General features: G+C 39.0%; 2 protein-coding genes across 2 annotated transcripts in view; one reads left to right on the forward strand and one right to left on the reverse strand.

Annotated features, from left to right (window-relative positions):
* Positions 1-19666, forward strand: part of NUBPL (nucleotide binding protein like) — a 367758-nt gene that overhangs the window by 14037 nt on the left and 334055 nt on the right. The window lies entirely within an intron of this gene.
* On the reverse strand, positions 11635-16036 carry GPR33 (G protein-coupled receptor 33). The gene is made up of 2 exons (XM_036842437.1): positions 15899-16036; positions 11635-12672 (listed from the first exon to the last, which is right to left on the reverse strand). Exon 2 carries the CDS (start codon positions 12655-12657, stop codon positions 11635-11637), a length of 1023 nt encoding a protein of 340 aa, XP_036698332.1. The 5' UTR covers positions 12658-12672; positions 15899-16036.

Genomic DNA, 19666 nt, shown 5'->3' on the forward strand with positions numbered 1-19666 from the left:
GGCCACCGCAGTGAGAAGCCCACGCACTGCAACAAAGAGTAGCCCCCGCTCACTGCAACTAGAGAAAAGTCCTTGTGCAGCAACGAAGACCCAATGCAGCCAAAAATAAATAAATCAATCAATAAACTGATTTAAAAATAAAATAAAATGCAAACCTAATTCTATCACTCTTTGGCTAAAGACCCTTCAGTGGCTCCCTATTGCCCTCGTGATAAAGTCTAGGATCAAGTCCAAACTCCTTAGCAGGGGCTTTTGGGATCTAGGCCTGGTTGACTTTTCCAGCTCATCTTGGCCGTACCTGCTTCTCACATCTATTCTCCAATCATACTCTTGCTTTGGGTCAGCAGCAATGGATCCCCTAGGATCCTATTGGAAATGTGGAATCTCAGCCTCCTGCAGATTTCCTGCATTAGAATCAGCATTTCAGCAAGATCACTAGGTGATGTTCATGAGTATTCAAGTTTGGGTAGTGCTGCTTTATAGCACTGTGCTCATTTCCTCTGGGGCTTTTACACATTCTGCTTCCTCTGTCTTATTGTCCTTCTCCTGCTTTAGATGTTTAACACTGTTCTGCAGCACTCAACAGGGAAAACTTCTCTGTCTGGTGAAACCTGGGTTGGAGGCTTTTGTCTGTTACTCCAAACATGGCACTTACTCCTTTGTACTGTAATGACTGTTTACTCCTTTTTCTTTCCCATTAAACAGTGGTCGTCTATTCTGGTTGTATTTTACAGTCAAACTGAGAACTTAAAAAAAAAACAAAAACATATTCCTGGGTCCTGCTCCTAGAGATTTTGGTTTTAACTGGTTTGAGTAAGGCCTAGACACTGGTAATTTTTAAAAGTGTCCCAGATAATTATAATGTGGAGCCAATTCAGAACCACCACACTAGGCTTTAAGCTCTGTGAAGACAGGGATTGTGTCTTATTCACTGTTCTTTTCTCAGAGCCTACCACAGTGCCAGGTACATAAACCACACTTGTGAATAATTGTTGCCCCTAGTTTCTCAGGATATATGGAATCAGCTTTGTGTTGCAAATACCATCCTGCTTTATACCAAACCCCTCTCAGATATGTTAGCAGCTGGGCAGCCCATTCATCTCACTAAACCAAGGAGCCATTTTTCTTCCTTTCTTTTTCTTTCTTTCTTTCTCTCTCTCTTTCTCTCTCTCTCTTTCTTTCTTTCTTTCTTTCTTTCTCTCTCTCTTTCTTTCTTTCTTCCTTCCTTCCTTCCTTCCTTCCTTCCTTCCTTTCTTCCTTCCTTCCTTTCTTTCTTTTCTTTCTTTTTCTTTCTTTCTTCCTTCCTTCCTTCCTTTCGTTCTTTCTTTTAAAATTTTAATACAGTTTCTTATTTATTTCTTTATTTGAAGTATAGTTAATTAACAATGTTGTGTAAGTTTAAACTGTACTGCAAAGTGATTCAGTTTTATATATATATCAAGGAGCCATTTCTTTTTTTTAACATCTTTATTGGAGTATAATTGCTTTACAATGGTGTGTTAGTTTCTGCTTTATAACAAAGTGAATCAGCTATACATATACATATATCCCCATAGATCTTCCCTCTTGAATCTCCCTCCCTCCCACCCTCCCTATCCCACCCCTCTAGGTGGTCACAAGGCACCCAGCTGATCTCCCTGTGCTATGTGGCTGCTTCCCACTAGCTATCGGTTTTACATTTAGTAGCGTATACATGTCCATGCCACTCTCTCACTTTATCCCAGCTTACCCTTCCCCCTCCCTGTGTCCTCAAGTCCATTCTCTACGTCTGCGTCTTTATTCCTGTCTGCCCCTAGGTTCTTCAGAACCTTTTTTTTTTTTTTTTTAGATTCCATATATATGTGTTAGCATACGGTATTTGTTTTTCTCTTTCTGACTTACTTCACTCTGTATGACAGACTCTAGGCCCATCCACCTCACTACAAATAATTCAATTTCGTTTCTTTTTATGGCTGAGTAATATTCCATTGTGTATATGTGCCACATCTTTATCCATTCATCTGTCAATGGACACTTAGGTTGCTTCCATGTCCTGGCTATTGTAAAGAGAGCTGCAATGAAATTGTGCTACATGTCTCTTTTTGAACTGTGGTTTTCTCAGGGTATATGCCCAGTAGTGGGATTGCTGGGTCATAGGGTAGTTCTATTTTTAGTTTTTTAAGGAACCTCCATACTGTTCTCCATAGTGGTTGTATCAATTTACATTCCCACCAACAGTGCAAGAGGGTTCCCTTTTCTCCACACCTTCTCCAGCATTTGTTGTTTGTAGATTTTTTGATGATGGCAATTCTGACTGCTGTGAGATGATATCTCATTGTAGTTTTGATTTGCATTTCTCTAATGATTAATGATGTTGAGCATTCTTTCATGTGTTTTTTGGCAATCTGTATATCTTCTTTGGAGAAATGTCTATTTAGGTCTTCTGCCCATTTTTGGATTGGGTTGTTTGTTTTTTTGATATTGAGCTGCATATGCTGCTTGTAAACTTTGGAGATTAGTCCTTTGTCAGTTGCTTCATTTGCAAATATTTTCTCCCATTCTGAGGGTTGTCTTTTCTTCTTGTTTATGGTTTCCTTTGCTGTGCAAAAGCTTTTAAGTTTCATTAGGTCCCATTTGTTTATTTTTGTTTTTATTTCCATTTCTCTAGGAGGTGGGTCAAAAAGGATCTTGCTGTGATGTATGTCATAGAGTGTTCTGCCTTTGTTTTCCTCTAAGAGTTTGATAGTGTCTGGCCTTACCTTAGGTCTTAAATCCATTTTGAGTTTACTTTTGTGTATGGTGTTAGGGAGTGTTCTAATTTCATTCTTTTACATGTAGCTGTCCAGTTTTCCCAGCACCACTTATTGAAGAGGCTGTCTTTTCTCCATTGTATATTCTTGCCTCCTTTATCAAAATTAAGGTGACCATATGTGTGTGGGTTTATCTCTGGGCTTTCTATCCTGTTCCATTGATCTATATTTCTGTTTTTGTGACAGTACCATATTGTCTGGATTACTGTAGATTTGTAGTATAGTCTGAAGTCAGGGAGCCTGACTCCTCCAGCTCTGTTTTTCTTTCTCAAGATTGCTTTGGCTATTTGGGGTCTTTTGTGTTTCCATACAAATTGTGAAATTTTTTGTTCTGGTTCTGTGAAAAATGCCAGTGGTAGTTTGATAGAGATTGCAGTGAATCTGTACATTGCTTTGGGTAGTACAGTCATTTTCACAATGTTGATTCTTCCAATCCAAGAACATGGTATATCTCTCCATCTATTTGTATTATCTTTAATTTCTTTCATCAGTGTCATAGTTTTCGGCATACAGGTCTTTTGTCTCCTTAGGTAGGTTTATTCCTAGGTATTTTATTCTTTTTGTTGCAGTGGTAAGTGGGAGTGTTGTTTCCTTAATTTCTGTTTCAGATTTTTCATCATTAGTGTATAGGAATGCAAGAGATTTCTGTGCATTAATTTTGTATCCTGCTACTTTACCAAATTCATTGATTAGTTCTAGTAGTTTTCTGGTAGCATCTTTAGGATTCTCTATGTATAGTATCATGTCATCTGCAAACAGTGACAGCTTTACTTCTTCTTTTCCGATTTGGATTCCTTTTATTTCTTTTTCTTCTCTGATTGCTGTGGCTAAAACTTCCAAAACTATGTGGAATAATAGTGGTGAGAGTGGGCAAACTTGTCTCATTCCTGATCTTAGTGGAAATGGTTTCAGTTTTTCACCACTGAGGACAATGTTGACTGTGGGTTTGTCATACATGGCCTTTATTATGTTGAGGTAAGTTCCCTCTATGCCTACTTTCTGGAGGGTTTTTATCATAAATGGGTGTTGAGTTTTGTCAAAAGCTTTTTCTGCATCTATTGAGATGATCATGTGGTTTTTATTCTTCAATTTGTTAATATGGTGTATCACATTGATTGATTTGCATATATTGAAGAATCCTTGCATTCCTGGGATAAACTCCACTTGATCATGGTGTATGATTCTTTTAATGTGCTGTTGGATTCTGTTTGCTAGTATTTTGTTAAGAATTTTTCACCTATGTTCATCAGTGTTGTTGGCCTGTAGTTTTCTTTCTTTGTGACATCTTTGTCTGGTTTTGGTATCAGGATGATGGTGGCCTGGTAGAATGAGTTTGGGAGTGTTCCTCCCTCTGCTACATTTTGGAAGAGTTTGAGAAGGATAGATGTTAGCTCTTCTCTAAATGTTTGATAGAATTCGCCTGTGAAGCCATCTGGTCCTGGGCTTTGTATGCTGGAAGGTTTTTAATCACAGTCTCAATTTCAGTGCTTGTGATTGGTCTGTTTATATTTTCTATTTCTTCCTGGTGCAGTCTCGGAAGGTTGTGCTTTTCTAAGAATTTGTCCATTTCTTCCAGGTTGTCCATTTTATTAGCATATAGTTGCTTGTAGTAATCTCTCATGATCCTTTGTATTTCTGCAGTGTCAGTTGTTACGTCTCCTTTTTCATTTCTAATTCTATTGATTGGGGTCTTCTCCCTTTTTTTCTTGATGAGTCTGGCTAATGGTTTATCAATTTTGTTTATCTTCTCAGAGAACCAGCTTTTAGTTTTATTGATCTTTGCTGTTTTTTCCTTCATTTCTTTTTCATTTATTTCTGATCTGATCTTTATGATTTCTTTCCTTCTGCTAACTTTGGGGTGTTTTTGTTCTTCTTTCTCTAATTGCATTAGGTGTAAGGTTAGGTTGTTTATTTGAGATGTTTCTTGTTTCTTAAGGTAGGATTGTATTGCTGTAAACTTCCCTCTTAGAACTGCTTTTGCTGCATCCCATCGGTTTTGGGTTGTCGTGTTTTCATTGTCATTTGTTTCTAGGTATTTTTTGATTTCTTCAGTGATCTCTTGGTTATTAAGTAGTGTATTGTTTAGCCTCCACGTGTTTGTATTTTTTACAGATTTTTTTCTGTAATTGATATCTTGTCTCATAGCATGGTGGTGGGAAAAGATACTTGATATGACTTCAATTTTTAAATTTACCAAGGCTTGGTTTGTGACCCAAGATATGATCTATCCTGGAGAATGTTCCATCAGCACTTGAGAAGAAAGTGTATTCTGTTGTTTTTGGGTGGAATGTCCTATAAATATCAATTAAGTCCATCTTGTTTAATGTATCATTTAAAGCTTGTGTTTCCTTATTTATTTTCATTTCGAATGATCTGTCCATTGGTGAAAGTGGGGTGTTAAAGTCCCCTACTATGATTGTGTTACTGTCAATTTCCCCTTTTATGTCTGTTAGTATTTGCCTTATGTATTGAGGTGCTCCTATGTTGGGTGCATAAATATTTACAATTGTTATATCTTCTTCTTGGATTGATCCCTGATCATTATGTAGTGTCCTTCTTTGTCTCTTGTAATAGTCTTTGTTTTAAAGTCTATTTTGTCTAATATGAGAATTGCTACTGCAGCTTTCTTTTGATTTCCATTTGCATGGAATATCTTTTTCCATCCCCCCACTTTCAGTCTGGATGTTCCCTAGGTCTGAAGTGGGTCTCTTGTAGACAGCATATATAAGGGTCTTGTTTTTGTATCCATTCATCCACTCTATGTCTTTTGGTTGGAGCATTTAATCCATTTACATTTAAGGTAATTATTGATATGTATGTTCCTGTGACCATTTTCTTAATTGTTTGGGGTTTGTTATTGTAGGTCTTTTCCTTCTCTTGTGTTTCCTGCCTAGAGAAGTTCCTTTAGCATTTGTTGTAAAGCTGATTTGGTGGTGCTGAATTCTCTTAGCTTTTGCTTGTCTGTAAAGGTTTTAATTTCTCCATCGAATCTGAATGAGATCCTTGCTGGGTAGAGTAATCTTGGTTGTAGATTTTTCCCTTTCATCACTTTAAATATGTCCTGCCACTCCCTTCTGGCTTGCAGAGTTTCTGCTGAAAGGTCAGCTGTTAACCTTATGGGGATTCCCTTGTATGTGATTTGTTGTTTTTCCCTTTTAATATTAATATTTAATATGCTGCTTTTAATATTTTTTCTTTGTATTTTTTTTTTGTATTTAATTTTTGATAATTTGATTAATACGTGTCTTGGCGTGTTTCTCCATGGATTTATCCTGTATGGGACTCTCTGCGCTTCCTGGACTTGATTAACTATTTCCTTTCCCATATTAGGGAAGTTTTCAACTATAATGTCTTCAAATATTTTCTCAGTCCCTTTCTTTTTCTCTTCTTCTTCTGTGACCCCTGTAATTCGAATGTTGGTGTGTTTAATATTGTCCCAGAGGTCTCTGAGACTGTCCTCAATTCTTTTCATTCTTTTTTCTTTATTGTACTCTGCAGTAGTTATTTCCACTATTTTGTCTTCCAGGTCACTTATCCATTCTTCTGCCTCAGTTATTCTGCTATTGATTCCTTCTGGAGAATTTTTAATTTCATTTATTGTGTTGTTCATCATTGTTTGTTTGCTCTTTAGTTCTTCTAGGTCCTTGTTAAATGTTTCTTGTATTTTCTGCATTCTATTTCCAAGATTTTGGATCATCTTTACTATCATGATTCTGAATTATTTTTCAGGTAGACTGCCTATTTCCTCTTCATTTGTTTGGTTTGGTGGGTTTTTACCTTGCTCCTTCATCTGCTGTGTGTTTCTCTGTCTTCTCATTTTGCTTAACTTACTGTGTTTGAGGTCTCCTTTTTGCAGGCTGCAGGTTCATAGTTCCTGTTGTTTTTGGTGTCTGCCCCCAGTGGGTAAGGTTGGTTCAGTGAGTTTTGTAGGCTTCCTGATGGAGTGGACTAGTGCCTGTGTTCTGGTGGATGAGGCTGGATCTTGTCTTTCTGGTGGGCAGGTCCCCGTCTGGTGGTGTGTTTTGGGGTGTCTGTGACCTAATTATAATCTTAGGCAGCCTCTCTGCTAATGGGCGGGGCTGTGTTCCTGTCTTGCTAGTGGTTTGGCATAGGGTGTCCAGCACTGGAGCTTGCTGGTCGTTGAGTGGAGCTGGGTCTTGGCGTTGAGATTGAGACCTCTGGGAGATTTTCGCTGTCTGACATTATGTGGAGCTGGGAGGTCTCTGGTGGACCAGTGTCCTGAACTTGGCTCTCCCACCTCAGAGGCACAGGCCTGATGCCCGGTCAGAGCACCAAGACCCTGTCATCACACGGACAAAGAAAAAAGGGAAAAAAATATATTTATCGTTGATCCCAAAGTCTACCACCTCAATTTGGGATGATTCGTTGTCTATTCAGGTACTCCACAGATGCAGGTACATCAAGTAGATTGTGGAGATTTAATCCACTGCTCCTGAGGCTGCTGGGAGAGATTTCCCTTTCTCTTCTTTGTTTGCACATCTCCTGGGGTTCAGCTTTCGATTGGCCCCACCTCTGCATGTAGGTCACCTGAGGGCATCTGTTGTTTGCTCAGACAGGTTGGGGTTAAAGTAGCAGCTGATTTGGGGGCTCTGACTCACTCAGGCCCGGGGGAGGGAGGGGTACGGAGTGCCGGGAAAGCCTGTGGCAGCAGAGGCTGTCCTGATGTTGCACCAGCCTGAGGCGCTCCATGTGTTCTCCTGGGGAAGTTGTCCCTGCATCACAGGACCCTGACAGTGGCTGGCTGCACAGGCTCCTGGGAGGGGAGGTGTGGATAGTGACCTGTGCTTGCACACGGGATTCTTGGGGGCTGCAGCAGCAGTCTTAGCATTTCATGCCCGTCTCTGGTGTCGGCGCTGATAGCTGCGGCTCGCGCCCGTCTCTGGAGCTTGTTGAGGCGGTGCTCTTAATCCCATCTCCTCGCGCACCCCGAAACAATGGTCTCTGGCCTCTTAGGCAGGTCCAGACTTTTTCCTGGACTCCCTCCTGGCTAGCTGTGGTGCACTAACCCCTTCAGGCTGTGATCATGCCGCCAACACCAGTCCTCTCGCTGGGATCCAATCTACGAAGCCCGAGCCTCAGCTCCCAGCCCCGCCCGCCCCGGCGGGGGAGCAGACAAGACTCTCGGGCTGGTGAGTGCTGGTCGGCGCCGAGCCTCTGTGCGGGAATCTCTCCGCTTTGCCCTCCGCACCCCTGTGGCTGCGCTCTCCTCCGCAGCTCCGAAGCTTCCCCCCTCCGCCACCGGCAGTCTCCGCCCGCAAAGGGTCTTCCTAGTGTGTGGAAACCTTTCCTCCTTCACAGCTCCCTCCCACTGGTGCAGGTCCCGTCCCTATTCTTTTGTCTCTGTTTTTTCTTTTTTCTTTTGCCCTACCCAAGTGTGTGGGGAGTTTCTTGCCTTTTGGGAGGTCTGAGGTCTTCTGCCAGCGTTCAGTAGGTGTTCTGTAGGAGTTGTTCCACATGTAGATGTATTTCTGATGTATTTGTGGGGAGGAAGGTGATCTCCACGTCTTACTCTTCTGCCATCTTGAAGCTCCTCCAGGAGCCATTTCTTGAGGAAAGAACATAAGCTGGCATTTGAAACCTATCTCTAATCATCCCTATATTCTGTTCTTGAGTCAGTTTGAGGCTAATATAATGAAGCAGGTTCATATAATTTGATGCTAATAGGCACACTGTTTTAATACACTGTCTCCACACACCATTTCCACAAAGGAAAGCTACTAATTCTTTGTTTATAAACCTCTTGGGTCCGGAGAATTCACCATAGTGAGGATGTTGATGAGATCAACACAACCATAACAAGCAGGTTTTCTAAAAAACCATAGTGTTAAGGGAAATTAAAAAATACATTTGGGGAGAATTTTCTCAAGTTTACACCCTACTTTTTAAAATTGAAGTGACTTCTTAAAAAACCGTCCTAATAATATCTTATACTTACGTAGTGTTTTATATTTTAGAAGTAATTTCATATACATAATCTCATTCAGAGATGTCCCATATTATAGACGAGGAAGGTAAGGCCCAGGAAATGTGGGTAACCTGCCCCAAGTAAAACACCAAGCTAGAAGCAAAGCCAGACCACCACCCAAATCTCCTGATTACAAGTTCATTGCTTTTTCTTTTTTTACATTGTATGTGGATCCTGACATTTTCTAGGCACTTCTGTTTGATTTTTGCAGTCAATATAGTGAATTCTGATGAAATAAATGGACTATGTATATCTGGGCTGGAAGCCCTGCCTCACAGCCTCCTAACAGTGAGGTCAGGCAGTGGGTAGGGTGATTAAGAGCATGGATTGATTCTAGCACCAGACTGCTTGGACTTGCAATACTGGCTCTTCCAGTTGCTTACTGTGTGGCCTTGGGCAAGTGCTTCAGTTTCACAGCCTGTAAAATAGTGATAACAATGTGACCTACTTCATAGAATTGCTGTGGGATTAAGTGAGTTACTATTTATAAAGCATTTTGAACCATGCCTGGGCACAAGGTAAGTGTGATGTAAATCTTTTTTAAATAAAAATCTGGTTCAATCCTATTATTTTATACCCAAAGTCCTTTTTCAAATCACATACTGTGATGACCCATATTCAATTTTCATTAAGTATCTTTTACTGGATATCACTTACATATAGTACTATAGAAAAGAAATAGTGTGATTGATAGGCTTCTCTCTGTCCTTGAGGAGTTTACAATCTATAGAGAGATGGAACAAAGTACATAAAAGAGCCCGGAAAGAGCACTTCCTTGTTTGTTACTGTAGCAAATATGAGGAGGGAGACCAAAGGCTCTGTGGCTGTTAGGTTTCCAAAGTAGGATTCTTGTTTCAAAGAATCATTATGTTCCATCCAATAACTTGCTTTCTTAAGTCCTGCATCATAAACTCCAGTGGGCTTGTCAGGCCCTGGGAGAGTGTGTGGAGGGACGGAGCAGCAGCCCCTTTTTGCTGAAGGGCCACTCAGAGCCACAGCCTGGTCTTCCATCCTACTTCTCCATCTCTGGGACACTATTCAAGGCTCCAAAAGCTTGAAATAGGGGCCAACAATGAAACTGTTCATCTACCCAAAATTTTTTGCCCCTTATATTCAAAGTGAGAGAGGCCAAGCCTCTAGTTGCCCAAGAAAGCAGTGATGCCAAGTCAATTAGCAGAATTTCTAGGGCATAGAACTACTATCACTTTCCCACTATGAAAAGTTAGTAATGAAAGTTAATTTCCCTTCCTCTCTATAACCCTTTGTAATTAATATCATCCTTTTGGGGGATTTCTGAGGAAGATGTACGCCTGTGGCTTGGAATTGTTTGTGCAAAGCTAACTGAAATATTTAGGGACTGAGTTTGCGTTGTGGCCTAAATATCTGCCTTCTGTATTAGTTGAACTAGATAGAACTATCTATTGATTGATATGTATTGACCGACAGATAGAACTAACTAAATATATAAAAGGTAATAGGTCACTGATACTATATGGTCCTATATAACTTAGGTGCTGTAATATTTTTCAAAAACTTGATGCAAAACTTGAAAACCAGGGAAACAAAGTTAATTTTGTTATTGCTATTTTAGAGTTAAATGTACTGTGACATTACCCAGGCAGGCTCACAAACATTTATAATTGTGTTAGTCCCATATTTCTGTGACAGCTTAATCCATAAATATTAAAAAGACATTTAAAGTATCTTTATACTTAAAACATTAAAGTATAAATTCTTTGTTCTTTAACATGGAGATGACAAGATGAGTGCCTTGTCGTCTCCACTTTAAATTTTGTTCATACCAATTAAATAATTTAGGTGCTATCTGAATAAAGACCTTGGTCTAAATGTCTATTTGGTAGAAAATTCCGTGACAGAAAATTCAGATTGATGGGTGCTATTGGTATTCAGAAAATGATATTCCTATAGCCTCAAAAATCAAAGGTTGAGAATCACATTTGCATCAGTTCACACCAACTAGGATGGCTATAATTGAAAAAAAGGAAAATAATAGGTGTTGGTGAGAGTGTGGAGAAACTAGAACTTTTGTACATTGCTAATGAGAATGCAACATGGTACAGCTGTTATGGAAAAAAGTGGCAATTCCTCAAAAACTTAAACATAGAATTGCCACATGACCCAGCAATTCAAAATAATTGAAAACAAAGACTCAAACAGACACGTGTACACCAGTGTTCATGGTAGCATTATTCACAATAGCCAAAAGGTGGAAACAACCCAAATGTCTCTCAACAGAAGAATGGATAAACAAAATGTGGTATATACATATAACAGAATATTATTTAGCCATAAAAAGAATGAAGTTCTGATACATGTTACAACATGGATGAACCTTGGAAACATTATGCTAAGTTAAATAAGCCAGACACAAAAGGAGAAATATTGTATGATTCTACTTATATGGAATATCTAGAATAGCAAATTCATAGAGATAGAAAGCAGATTGGAGGATATGAGGAGCTAGGGGAAAGGGCGGGGGGGGGCATGAAAGAGGAGTTATTGCTTAATGGGTAGAGTTTCTCTTTTGGGTGATAAAAAATTTTGGAAATGGATAGTGGTGATGGTTGCAAAATATTGTGAATTTAGGTCATGCCACTAAAATGTACAATGAAAAATGGTGTTATATGTTATATATATTTTACCACAACAAAAGTAAAAAAAAAATCACATTTGCAACATCATCCATCACATTTTACAGCCCTTATAATATTCATAGATCTAACTATAGTACAGCCCAGGTATCTCTCTAATATAGGGACTATATTATACAAAAGTTGAGGGTCTGTCTCTGGTGATATCATTGACTAAGAATCCATTCTTTGCTCTGGGATCCAGAATTTAAATATCGGCTTCTGAATTTAGGTTTTGTGTCCTTTCTCCCGAAGAATCTTCACTGAATGTTGACTCAAAAAGAGCAAGAACAGATTTCTTGAAAACCTTTTTGAAGTTCTCCCCAGTAAATAGGTAGAGTGTGGGAGAAAAGACAGTATTGAAAGAAGTACTTATCACTGTGAGTATCAGAGTCAACTGGAAAAGTAGTGATCTGTTCTTAGTGAGAATTAAGCCTTGGTATACATGGTAGGGCATCCAACACACAAAGAAAGAGATAACGGCAGTCATCATGACTTTGAAGGGCTTGCTGGATTTGAAGAGGCTCCTGTCTTTCATCTTTTTGGCTACTCTTTCATAACAAAAGGTGATGATGAGGAAAGGCAGAAGGAAGCCCAGCAAGAAGCGGCTGCTGAAACAGGCTACATGAATCCATTTTCTTAATGTTTGCATCTTTTTGCCTTCCCAGTTAGTAGACACAGCATAGTTATTCTGGCAGGTCACTCTTCCTTTATGGTCATCATGTGCCTCCCTGAAAACCACATAGGGCATGCTGAGGGCAGTGGCAAATATCCAGACTCCCAAGATGATGCTGGAAACCCAGCGTGGGGTTCGGTGCAGCTGTGACCACACCGGGTGAAGAGTGAGAAGATAACGATCAATGCTGATGGCTGAGAGGAAGAAAACAGAGGCAAACATCCCTGTAGACAAAATGCTATTGAAGACCTTGCACGTGACCATTCCAAAGCTCCAGTGATTGTCCTGAAGGTAGGAGATGGCCAGAAATGGCAAAAATAATGTTGAAATAAAATAAGAGAGAATGAGATGAAAATATAAGAGATTATTAACAGTCTTTTTCATTTTGAATTTTAACACCCATAGGTAGAGACCATTGGTGATAGTGCCGATTATAAATGACGTGAACAAAAGAAGTGCAACAATCACTTTTGAGGCAGGTGTTGGAATGTGAACGCTGTTTCTTATTAAAGTAGAGACATTGAGCAGGTAATCATTAGAGTTGATCAGATCCATAATTGGAATGAGAAACTGAAAATAACAACAAAAAAGAAACAAAAGAAATTGTTAAATATAGAAATTAAAATAGTAATTTTTGCATATTCATAGTCAAAATGACAATATTTTTAAAATGGCAAACAATATTTTTACAATAATACAAATCAGATATTTTTCTTTTTTGTGTGTGAGGAATTAAGATCAGATTAATTTGGGCATCAAAAATAGAAATACTACAGATGCAATGAAATTAATGTGAAATAGAAATAAGTTTGGAATATTCTGACTTCATTAAGTAATTAATTTAGGCAGCTAAAAATATCCTATTTAGGGAATTATCTGGCAATCCAGTGGTTAGGACTACACACTTCCACTGCAGGGGGCACAAGTTTTATCCCAGGTCGGGTAATTAAGATCCCGTGTGCCACCTTGGCTCAGCCAAAAAAAAAAAAATTCTATTTAGACATTAACCAGAAGTCTGACCCTTCTTGATGGGCACAGATTCTTGAATAAGGCAGTGTAGAATCAGTTTTACTTGACTAAGACTTGGTCAGGGCAATGTTACTAACGAAATTGAATAACAAAAATGACAACAATGGCTGCAAGTTAGTAATCATAGGGAGCTATAATTAGATTTCTCCCATGAGCTAATTATATATAGTAAATGCTATTACCTAGTATTCTAACACTCAGCACGTAACAGTAAGAACTGATATTCATATGGGAGACCTTCGGCACTGTAAGATTGTGAAGTACCTTCAAAATCATCAATGAAAGAGGAAAGTGTATGGTAGAATATAGCAGTAGTTCTTTTTTACTTGGGGAGGGGAAAGACAGAGAGAAGTCAAGGAACTGATATTTATCCAGTACTTGTTGTATGCAAGAAACTTTATATAAAAATAATTTATTTTTTTCCATACAAAGGCAAATGTTTAAACAGAGGAGAAAGTGAGGCTTACAGGGGTTAAATTTCATATTCATCAACATCTCCCACCATACCTCCACTGTGGCAGGTGGGGAACCCTATAAATGTTTTATGTTACTTCTTTGAACACTGGTAATTCATGTGTAGTGTATTTTGATAACGCTCCACGAAATAGAGTATTTGATTATCCAAAATATCCCATTTCTTGAATAACTGCTCCTATAGTATTGAAAATATAAATGTGAGAATATTTTGGAAAATAGCTATTATAACAGAGTCACATCAACAAATTGGTTTTTGATAAATTGGATAAAACAATGGAAATTACTAATGATTTTTTTCACTAATCAAAAACATCCTAAGAATATACAGAGAGAAGAAATAAAATAATTGCTGTTAAAACCATAACTACATTAATTCTGCCAGCTAAGGGAGTTGCAAAAATTTCCCCCAAAGTAGAAAAATGGTTCTCTTCAGGAAGATACCTTGGTAGTCTGTTTGGGAATAAAAAGTGAAGTTTTGGGACATGGAATGGATAGGCAATGATGAGTGAAAGAGTGGGAACCCAAGGAAGAGACTGGGTGAAGGTCCTGGGACCATGAGAAGAGGGGGAGGAGGGAGGATGGTCTTCAGAGAGGGGCCCCAGGAAAACACAGCAGGAGGCTAGGAGGCTTGCAGAGGAGGAAGCGTCAATGAGCTATTGAGAAGCAGAGATGACACAGGGGATTTAAAATGAGGAATGTCTAATATTTAATTTTAATCCATTTGTTATGGTTTGACATGATGTAATGTCTCCCTTAACCTCATTAATCACAACTTCTTGTGTTGGTGGTTGCTCTGGGGAATGGAAAGAAAAGAGCTTGTGTTCCCTATCTGGGAAGGAGTAGGATGGAGAGAAGAGGCCAGTAGCGGGAGGTGAGATGTTAATGAGATGATGAATATGGTGGAAACTGGATAGACATTGGGGCTTGAGTAGACAAGGAGAAACAAAATCCCATGGAGGATTTCTGATACTGTGTGTGTATGGCCTGTGTGTGTCTATTTGTGTGTGTATATGTGTGTGTATGTGTCTGTAGTCTGTCTATATATCTGTGGTGCATTTGTGTGTATGTATGTGCATATATGGTGTGTGTCTCTGTGGCGTGTGTGTATCTCTAGTGTGTGTATCTCTAGTGTGTGTATAAATTCATGGGGTGTGTGTGGAGCTGTGTGTGTGTATGTGTGTGTGTGTGTGTGTGTGTGTATCTGTGATCTGTGCATGTGTGGTGTATTTGTGTGTGGTCTCTGTGGTATCTGCGGTCTGTGTGTATTTTTCTGTGTAGTGTGTATACGTGTAGTGTTTGTATGTCTGGGTGTGTGTGTATGTGTGTGGTCTCTCTGTGTATGTGCATACGAGAAACTGAATTATAGGGAAGATTTTATTAAAAATTGTGTGGCTGAGCTCTGTATAGAAGGGCATCTGAAAGTAATGCAGGACTCGAGCAAAGCAACAATGGTAGTCGTTCTGAAGAGCATATAAAGTTTCCTAAGAACTTTGATTTATTGCACATGACCAGGCGATTTCTTCATCCTTAAACATCTTTTAAAACGGTTTTGAAGTACTTGCTTATAAATTAGTGGGGCAGAACTGGGGCTCTGGCATCCCACAGAAGTGGGTTTCGATCCTACCTCTACCACTTAAACAGCTCTGTGATTTTGGACTCTTAACTCTGGGCCCCTTTCACCTTGTAAACCCTGGTGACTTTTTATGAGGACTAAGTGAGATAATGTATATGAACCACTTAGCTCCCTTCATGGCACAAATTAAGCATTCAAGAACTTTTTACCCCTTAGTTTGCTCAACTTGTTTTGTTTTTTTTGGCCGCATGGGGTGGCATGCGGGATCTTAGTTTCCCCGACCAGGGATCGAACCCTCGAACCCGCACCCCCTGCGGTGAAATCGTGGATTCTTAACCATTGGACCACCAGGGAAGTCCCCTCAATTTGTTATATTAAGGCTAGCAAGAGCATCATTTTGCCCTTTTAATGTCATATTTCTTTCCTTCCCAAAGCCCCCTACTGAATTCTAGAGTACCACCACACCAGGGATTTCTGAAAAAATCTCAGTGTTCATCTAGAGGGGCAGAGGCTGTCAGATTTAGAGTTATTTTGAAGCCTTGCTATAGTGACAGCTTTGGCATAAGTGGCTTTCAGGAAGACCCCGCCTCGGCTTGGGGACATCGAGCTACTGTGGGGGAGGAAACCACAGAACCTCGGGAAACTGATCTGGAGTAAGCCTAGAGAATCTATTCAGATGATAGTTCTAGGATAAAGCTGCTTGCTCAGGAATCTTACCTTGGAGTTATATCTTCATGCCAGACGGTCTTGGGAAGGCCAGAAGGACTCTATATCAGCAATCTCCTCTCCAGGGAAAGAGGCAAAAGTCAGTGACACTTTGCCTTCATCTCATCTGCCTTTCTTCTTGCTGACACTACTCCCCAGCCTTGAACCTTGAATATTTAAATATTCAGTGACTTCTTAATGTTTCCCTGTTCCTTTTTCTGCGGAATGTGTGCTATAGAGGCGTAGGTAGAGAGATGAGTACTTCTTCAAATCATTTCTCCATTTCAAGGAAAGATTACAAAAATTCTATAAACAAAGTTATTCTATTTAAGTTATTCTGTTTAAGTGTTGTTATTCCATAACAAAGCTTGTTTCCCGTGTTAAAACACTGATTAAAAATTACCTTCTCATATTTGGTCATCCCACCATGCACCCACTCTGCCTCGATTCTAGTATGTTTGCATGGTGTTGGGTACGTAGGGAGGTGGTAAATATTAAGCATGGAAAAAATAAAATTTGGAAATGAGCTACCTAATCCTGCTGGAGAGAAAATGATCAGAAAGGAAAACTCAAACATCGAGTTTCACAGTGAAATGGAATGTATGATAACAGGCCAAAAATTAATATTATTTAGTCTGGGAAGATGAAGACTGACGGGCAGAATGATCTGCATTTGTGCAGTTGTTGAGAATGGCTGGAAAGAACACAGAATTGGTTACCATATCCTAGAAGACAATCGCATTATAAGAAAATCCTACAACACAGGTAATACATTTATGAACTGACTGAGCCCTACATTTTCTATTTTCCTCTCTCTAATCCACCTCTGAAATTTTTAGGATCAGCCTCTGTGCTGACCTCAGTGTCCTGATTTCTTTCCTGCTTGCTTTCCTCTTCATCTCTGCACCACCAGTGGAGAAAATACATCAAAACTGCTGTGTGGCTCAGCAGTGAAGCTCAGGAATCCATTATTTAGGTTAGACTTAGAATTTTAAAGCTTTCATTGCTACTGTAGCCTTATAAAAAAATAGGCTTAAATTTTAGTTCTTAATTCATTTGGGGCTATGACCTTCAACCTAAGAACTGATTTTCTTTGCTTCAAGTTAAGGATAAGTTTTCAAACTTGCTACTGCCTTTTAAAAGCAATTTCTTGCCAGGTTTTCATACCCTTTGAGCTAATTCACAGATTTGGAACAACCTGAGATCTTACTTGATCCAAACCCACTAATTTTGAAGATTAGCAGACTGACACTTAGAGAGGTTAAGTGATTCACAATCGGTTTTCACCAAGAAAAGAACCAAGGGCTCCTTCAGCCGCCCTGTACTATTTCATCAGTGCAAAAAGGGATTTGGATCAGGTTCTTCTTCCTCCCTCCTCCCCCTTATATTTCCAAACTCTACAACTAGTAAATTTTATAAATAACAAATATATTTTGGACTAGTGTTTAATTCCCTACCCCCACCCTCCACCAAAATATGCACAAGGGCTAGTACCACCATTAGATAGCCTAAAATTTTGTTCTTCCATTACTCCCCTCAGAAATACTCTCACTAGTGAGTATTTTTATCTAATAGGTAATTAAACCAATGATATTAACTCTGTTGAGAAAGACGCAGACTGTTTGAGGAAGGAGCTTCTCTTCTGTGGTTTTGGTGATATGACTCCATTCATTGTACTTTTCATATTTCAAAATAAGTCCAGTGGTTTCAAGAGAAGAATTAATGGAAATGGAAACTGTTTTATGTGGTTTGGATGTGATCACAGTATGAAACAGATAGAAATGCAGAAGCAGATAGAGTTGCAAAATCAAATGCTTGAAAGTCTAGTAACTCACAGATGCATATAATTTTAGAGCTAGAGGGGACCAAGGAGTTAACTTCATCTAATTCCTGGTGCTATAGGTGAAGAGATTAAGACCCATCGAGATATTTGAGAACTTGTCCTAGATTCCATTATTAGTTAATAAAAGATTTGGGGCAGAAATAATGTACACTAAAAATACTAATGAACTGCTTATAGGCACTATATTGATTGCACAAAACCTTATAGGATAGAAAACAAAACTATAGATATAAATTCTACCTCTTTTACTTACCATATATATAACCTCTCTAAGTCTCAGTTTCCTCATTTATAAATGTAAAAAAAAAGAAAGAAAACACCGCTCCTGAAGTATTCTTTTGAGGATTAATAATTATTACTAAATATTATTAAGAATTATTAATAATAATTATTTGATACTATAAGTAAGGACTTAGTGCCTGGCACATGGTAGGTATTAAATGCATGGTAGTTAGTATTAATATGTAAGCTGTATCAGAGAACACTAGCAAGCCCAGTGGGCTGGAGCAAATCTCCAGGCAGTGCAATTCAAGAAACATTTATTATTTATTTGTTAATTTATTTTTAATTTTAAAAAATATCTTTATTGGAGTATAATTGCTTTACAATGTTGCATTAGCTTCTGTTGTACAACAAAGTGAATGAGCTATAAGTATACATATATCCCCATATTCCCTCCCTCTTGAGCCTCCCTCCCATTCTCCCTATCCCACCCGTCTAGGTCATGACAAAGCATTGAGCTGATCTCCCTGTACCATGCAGCACCTTCCCACTAGCCATCCATTTTACATTTGGTAGTATATATATGTCAGTGCTACTCTCTCACCTCATCCCAGCTTCCCCATCCCCCAAGTGTCCTCAAGTCTGTTCTCTACATGTGCGTCTTTATTCCTCCCCAGCCACTAGGTTCATCAGTACTGTTTTTTTAGATTCCATATATGTGTGTTAGCATATGGTATTTGCTTTTCTCTTTCTGACTTACTTCACTCGGTATGACAGTCTCTAGGTCCATCCACCTCACTACAAATACCTAAATTTCATTTCTTTTTATGGCTGAGTAATATTCTATTGTATATATGTGCCACATCTTCTTTATCCATTCATCTGTCGATGGACATTTAGGTTGCTTCCATGTCTTGGCAATTGTAAATAGTGCTGCAATGAACATTGGTATATGACTCTTTTTGAATTGTATTTTTCTCAGGGTATATGCCCAGTAGTGGGATTGCTGGGTCATATGGTAGTTCTGTTTTTAGTTTTTTAAGGCACATCCATACTATTCTCCATAGTGGCTGTATCAATTTACATTCCCACCAACAGTGCAAGAGGGTTCCCTTTTCTCCACACCCTCTCCAGCATTTATTGTTTCTAGATTTTTTGATGATGGCCACTCTGACCGGCGTGAGGTGATACCTCATTGTGGTTTTGATTTGTATTTCTCTAATGATTAGTGATGTTGAGCATCTTTTCATGTGTTTGTTGGATATCTGTATGTCTTCTTTGGAGAAATGTCTATTTAGGTCTTCTGCCTATTTTTGGATTGGGTTGTTTGTTTTTTTTGATATTGAACTGCATGAGCTGCTTGTGTATTTTGGAGATTAATCCTTTGTCAGTTGCTTCGTTTGCAAATATTTTCTCCCATTCTGAGTGTTGTCTTTTCGTCTTGTTTATGGTTTCCTTTGCTATGCAAAAGCTTTTAAGTTTCATTAGGTCCCATTTGTTTATTTGTGTTTTTATTTCCATTTCTCTAGGAGGTGGGTCAAAAAGGACCTTGCTGTGATTTATGTCAAAGAGTGTTCTTCCTATGTTTTCCTCTAAGAATTTTATACTGTCTGGCCTTACATTTAGGTCTTTAATCCATTTTGAGTTTATTTTTGTGTATGGTGTTAGGGAGTGTTCTAATTTCATTCTTTTAAATGTAGCTGTCCAGTTTTCCC

This window comes from Balaenoptera musculus, chromosome 2 (assembly GCF_009873245.2).
Source record: "Balaenoptera musculus isolate JJ_BM4_2016_0621 chromosome 2, mBalMus1.pri.v3, whole genome shotgun sequence".
In the NCBI taxonomy this organism is placed as follows: Eukaryota; Metazoa; Chordata; class Mammalia; order Artiodactyla; family Balaenopteridae; genus Balaenoptera; species Balaenoptera musculus.

What these genes read in the sequence shown, in the direction of transcription:
- GPR33 (XM_036842437.1), bottom strand. Translation starts at nt 12,657, where the DNA reads ATGGATCTGATCAACTCTAATGATTACCTGCTCAATGTCTCTACTTTA.